Source organism: Glycine soja, chromosome 7, assembly GCF_004193775.1.
Source record: "Glycine soja cultivar W05 chromosome 7, ASM419377v2, whole genome shotgun sequence".
NCBI lineage: Eukaryota > Viridiplantae > Streptophyta > Magnoliopsida > Fabales > Fabaceae > Glycine > Glycine soja.
The window spans coordinates 16,706,062-16,711,875 of NC_041008.1; the positions used below are offsets into that span (position 1 = coordinate 16,706,062).

Sequence of the window (5,814 nt, forward strand, 5' to 3'; positions counted from 1 at the left end):
ATGGCAACTGGAAAGAGCATTCCCATGAGGAAAAGGCAAGATGACATTGGTGTGTCTAGGAAGGATTCCAAAGAGTTGAAGCTGATGAAGTGGCAAGAGCTTATCTAAAAGCTATTTTGTTCAACTGATTTCCTTCATTTTGAAACATAATTCTTTTCATGCATATGCAACGCAAGCACAATGTCACCAGTTTCTTTCTTTTTGCTGTCTTTCTATTATTTTTGTGTTCATTTTATGATATGTCTTTCTAAGGATTTACATTTTCAGAATAATCCTCTAGAACAATTCTTTTCATGCATATGCAACGCAAGCACAAGCTATTTTTGCTGTCTATATAATCCTCCCATGTCTTCTCAGATTTCTGAAGAGTGATGGACTTACATTTTCATACGAATCAACTATATTTTTCCAAGACCAACGCATAAATGTGAATTGAGTTGTATTTCTTTTGTTTTGTTCCCCCACCTTTTTGGTCCACATGATTTCTTTTTGTGATTGTGACAGCTTACTCGTTTTTCTAAGTAAAATGTTAGTTTTAAACAATTTAAAATCAGTGATGCTATAGGTGCTGCACCCCATGAAACAAGAACACTTATATATTATTGAGTCACGAAATTATCTGTGAGAAATACATCAATTTAGTTCATTTATCATTCACCAGCCATTCCTGTTAATGGTCATTGTCAATTTTCTTGCTGTTTCCAAGAGGGCCAATGCAACGATAAATTTCCTCCGGCCATAGATATGGTTTTTTATTTTCAACATCAGATGTCACAATATTTATTGGCTTATTGTGAAATAATCGGACGGCACATAACATGTGAAGTGTGACACATTTAAATGGTAAAATAAGTGAATAATAGTTTTTATGTAGTGATTTATATAGACAAATGGTGTTAAAATTGTTATAAGAAAGCAAATATAACATTCTTTAACTTATTCGTTGTACGTTGTACGTTGTACTTTGTACTTGTGATTACTTTGGTATCTAGTGTGCCCTGTTGTACATTGACTTTAAACTATATTTTGTTGGCTAAACATAAGTCAATAGAAGTACGGAAGTACCTTGAATCATATGTTATTAATTTTTGTTTGATGCTGTCTTTTCAAAGACCTTTCAACGAATTTATCATGATTTCTCATCGCAGTGTAAATTTTTTCATACTTTAAAATGAAACTCAAATTCATTATCTTTCTAAGAACACAAGTTTGATAATCATCATTCTTCCTTCCTCATAAATCCCATTGTTTTTCTCCTATTAGTGTAGATAGAAATTGCTTAAGGGAGAAAGAAAAGTAACATTAAGTGGACAAGGTTGATAAATTATAAAATATCAATCTCCTATGGCTGTTTATCACATTTTAATTATGACATTTTCATATTGTAGCGCATAAGCTGCAAGAATCAGGACAACCATGTGCATTATCAGAAAGTAAAGGAAGATAGGTCCCAATAATAAAAGCCATATCAGTGTCAAGATCACCCAACAAAAAAAAAAAAGATTCAAGGACCATTTTGATTTGAACCGGTCCATCTCTAATGAGCCTTTGTCTTTATCCTTTATCTCGGAATCTATGCATGCATGGACCGCAAGCATAGATCTGCCCAAGCAACCTACTAGAGGGTGCCAAGCCATTAATAAAGGCTATCCAAAACTTATTGATGGATGATAGTTAATTGATTAACTCTTGTTTGGTGCAATGCTATGTGGTAAGTACAACGTGAAGGGCCCGGTTTTTCAATCATGGATTCCAACTTGAGCTCTTTCACTAAAAGGGTAGATGAAAACATGAGAAAAAACTTTTAGGAGGAATAATTAAGATGGACCTTAGTCTATTCATTTTAAAAGTTGGTTTATGATAGAGCCTAATGCGGGTTTGATCCATGTTAAATTATGAGACTGTCCTAATCCAAATGAGATGACAAATGAGCTAAGAACACATATGGGGTGGTTTGGCTTTTAATAGGAATTAGATAAGCTTCTGTTGTAAGTACAAGTCTTAATTTTTCAAAACTCAGGACCACCATCATATACTTATGATGTCTATTTAAAAACATAGAGCTTGGCTTCAGAGTTTCAGAAAGAGCACTGGACCATTTACTATGATTTTGAGGCACGAAATGACATATTGCCACTGTCTTGCTCGCTTGTTTGGTACATCGTACGTTAAGAAACAAAATGTGTTTATGCACATAGATACATATATATAAAAGCAGTTGCTAGTGGCTTTTTTTTTTAGTGTGGGAGAAGTAGAGGTCTTAAGAGTTTGAGAACTGAGACGAGATGGGTGGTGTTGCATGGACAGAAGAAGAAGATCACTTGCTCAAGAAATGCATACAACAATATGGAGAAGGAAAGTGGCATCGTGTTCCTATACTGGCTGGTACAACTGAATTCAATTAACCTCTCTCTCCTTTTATCATTCTTGAGTTTTCAAGTTATATTCTGCAAAGGAGTGCTCTATAAGTTAAAAGGGGATCATTTATTAATGGTGCAATGGCTTGTTTAAGATTAGCAATTGGTTATGACTCATAGATTTATGTATCAAACAAGAATAACAAGATGTATTGGTAAAAAAGAACAGAAAAGATTAACAAGATGTATGGAGTAGGGACTAAGAAACAACACATTATTGTTTGAAGTTGAAGAGTGAGTAATTATGTTAGTTTGTTCTTTTAACATGGAAACATATTTAGTGAAATTTCCAAACACATAATACTCCTATTTACAATTCTTTTTCAACTTATTAAATCTTCTTTGAATATTGGTCTGCTGAAGGTTTAAACAGGTGCAGAAAGAGTTGTAGGCTAAGATGGTTGAACTATCTCCGTCCTAACATCAAGAGAGGAAATTTTGCGGAGGAAGAAGTGGAAATGATAATCAAACTCCACAAATTACTAGGCAACAGGTTAACTTAGAAGTTGTAGTCTTTAAAAAAAATGTTTGTGTTTGCGTTTTGTAAGTAGTCATAAAGTAATAACATATGTACCAAATTCATCATCATAAAAAGGTGACATTTCAGGTAGGGGTTAAAGCTAGTTGCTTCTCTATTTTTTCAGGTGGTCATTGATTGCAGGAAGGCTACCTGGAAGGACTGCCAATGATGTGAAGAACTATTGGAACTGTCATCTGAGCAAAAGACTAAATGCTCTAGAAGCTGAAGATAGACCAATAACAAGAGATGTTCAAGTGATTAGGCCCCAGCCTAGGAACATTGGTTCAAGCTCAGTGAAGAGAAGGGGTGGTCAGAATGAGTCTGCAACTGACAAAGGAGTTCAACAAGAGAGTAGCATGTCCTCACTGACATTTGATGCTTCTGATGGACAGAACCACATGCTTGAATCACAGCAAGACAATGACATATATGCATGCTTGGATCAACAGGGCATTGTTAGTGAGTTGTCAATGGACTTTCAGTTACAAGGATTTGAAGCAATGATGAATGGGGAGGGTAGTAGCAGCCAATGGGATTGGGGTGATTACCTCTTAGACATGGATTTTTACGAGTGAATTAATTTTCTTCTTAGATATATGGTTCCTTTCTGTGGGGAAGGTATTGTTGGTCTCATACCCTTGCCTTGTATCAATATCAAAGTTAAGTGTTTCGATGAAAATGGTAGCTAAGTAGGTTGAACCTGTATCATGGTTATGTCATCATCATAAGATCTTATGACTTTCATCTTTTGACCACTGTAGATGGTCCATCTCATTACCATGAACCATTTATAAAATCATCTTCAGTCAAACAAGGTTGTGCCCATTAGTCATTAATTTCAGGCCATAACTTTCAAACATCAGTATTTATTTAATTGGACCATCACCTATAATTTATGCATGGCTGGGTACCTTTTTTCATAATTTCTACCCTTCTTTAAAGCACTATTTTTTCACTTGATTTTTTTCACTCTCTCAACTTAAAAAATAAAAAAATAAAGATTATATTAGTGAGTACTTTAAAGATATTATTTATGATATTAATAAATATTTTTAAAAAAAGTTATAGTAAAAATACATTAATAACCTTGAATATTGTATTTTTTTATAGTTTTTTTTTATTGAATGAGAATAGTAATTTTGTTAACTCCAATAACAGGACTAGCTACGTATTTTAGAAGATAAAACATTAACTACATTAGTAAAATTAAATTAGAGATTCTTATAATGAACAATAAATAAAAAATAATTGTAAATATTAGTTATCATCCCATTATTTAGCTATATCACAGGAATTTCTTCTTTAATTAAAGAAGCAGAAAGTAATGAAGGTTTAAATAAAGGGTATTTTGTTTTATCAACAAAGTTAGATCTGGTAAAAGAAATACACTAGTTTTTAATAATGTGATGAATTGAAGTTCGAATCATCACTGATATAGAGATTACTAATATTTAGTGTTGATAGCATCTCAAATAAAATTGTCTAATTTTAAAAGAGGATGTCATAGAAAAAAGGCTCATGTTTTGAATTAAAATATAAAATTTAAAAAAATTAAAATATGTAGACACTAAAGTGTATCAAAATAAGTTTTTAAATATAAATAATCAGACACTAAGATTACAAGTTAATATACGTTTAGATTATTTAATTCACTTTCCTCTTTTGATTGTTTAGTGATTTGTTTAGCCCATGTTAGTTTGTTTTCCTATAAGTTAGATATACCACTGTTTTTTCAACCCATTGAGTTTTTTTTTTAATTCACATGTTAGTTTTTTTTTTTCTCTGTCAGAAATTATTTCCATTCATGATATATAATTGTTATTGGTTTAAGAAAATTTTACAATCTAAATTTTTCGGTTAAATAAATTGTTATCAACGTGTAGATAGAATAAAGTTTTAGTCTCCTGTTTTAATAATTTGATTTAACATATGTTAATTTAAGAAAGGATGACTAGTCAACTTTTGTCAAGTTATGTGTAACTTCTCTTTTATAATGTTTTATAGTTGATATACACAAACTCGTAATAACAGAAAAAAGGTGGCCAATTAATTCAATGAAAACTATGTGCAAATCCTGTGTACATTGTTCATAATTGAAATGCACCAACATTCCAGCTAAGGAATTTAGCTAGACGCAGTATAAAGACAAAGTGAAGAGGAAAGGAGCTCGATTAAATCATATTAATGGATGATATGAGAGTACGGCTCCTCTAATGTTTCCATCACTGCGGCACGTGTATTACGATATGGACTCTCCTCTTTTGCTTCATTATAAACAAAATAATGACAAATAAAACTACAATTAGACTACTATTTGATTATTTAAAACTACAGAATTAAACTAAGAATTAATCTTAATGAAAAATTAATAGTTCAAACAACAATTTAAAGATTACAAATTATAATGAAAAAAGAGTAAATTATTTTAACCCATCAAACAAAAGTTTAAAAACTAAAAATCAAATTTAAAAAAAAAAACTAAAAACTTAGTTACTCTTTTACTTTTTCTCCCAAATGGTCTTATGGTAAAATAACTCAGTGGTAATTTATTGGTTTTTCCTCTATATTTTAAGGACTTAAGATCAAGTTAACTGCCACTATATTTTCTAGTAATCTAAAGTACCTCTTTGTCTCTCCAACATACACACCCTGATAGGACTGACGACCACGGACCCAGATGCTAGGAATTGGGCCCAAAAAGCGTTTATAAATCAACTCTCGCATACCTAAGAATCGGCTAGAAGAGGTTAACAGTTTTGGAGTGAAAAAGGTCAATGGTTCTGCCTGAATAGGAAATGTGAGACATGGGGTAACTGAAATTCTTCACCGTTTCAGCTTTTAGCTTGGAGCTGTTGGACAATAAGTCAATAACCTTGG

General features: G+C 32.1%; 1 protein-coding gene across 1 annotated transcript; it reads left to right on the forward strand.

The window, feature by feature from the left end:
• The first annotated feature begins 2,098 nt into the window (after positions 1-2,098).
• On the forward strand, positions 2,099-3,766 carry LOC114417672 (transcription factor MYB113-like). The gene is made up of 3 exons (XM_028382772.1): positions 2,099-2,385; positions 2,781-2,910; positions 3,062-3,766. The coding sequence occupies exons 1-3, from the start codon at positions 2,286-2,288 to the stop codon at positions 3,510-3,512; spliced, it is 681 nt and encodes a 226-aa protein (XP_028238573.1). The 5' UTR covers positions 2,099-2,285; the 3' UTR covers positions 3,513-3,766.
• The last annotated feature ends 2,048 nt before the right edge of the window (positions 3,767-5,814 follow it).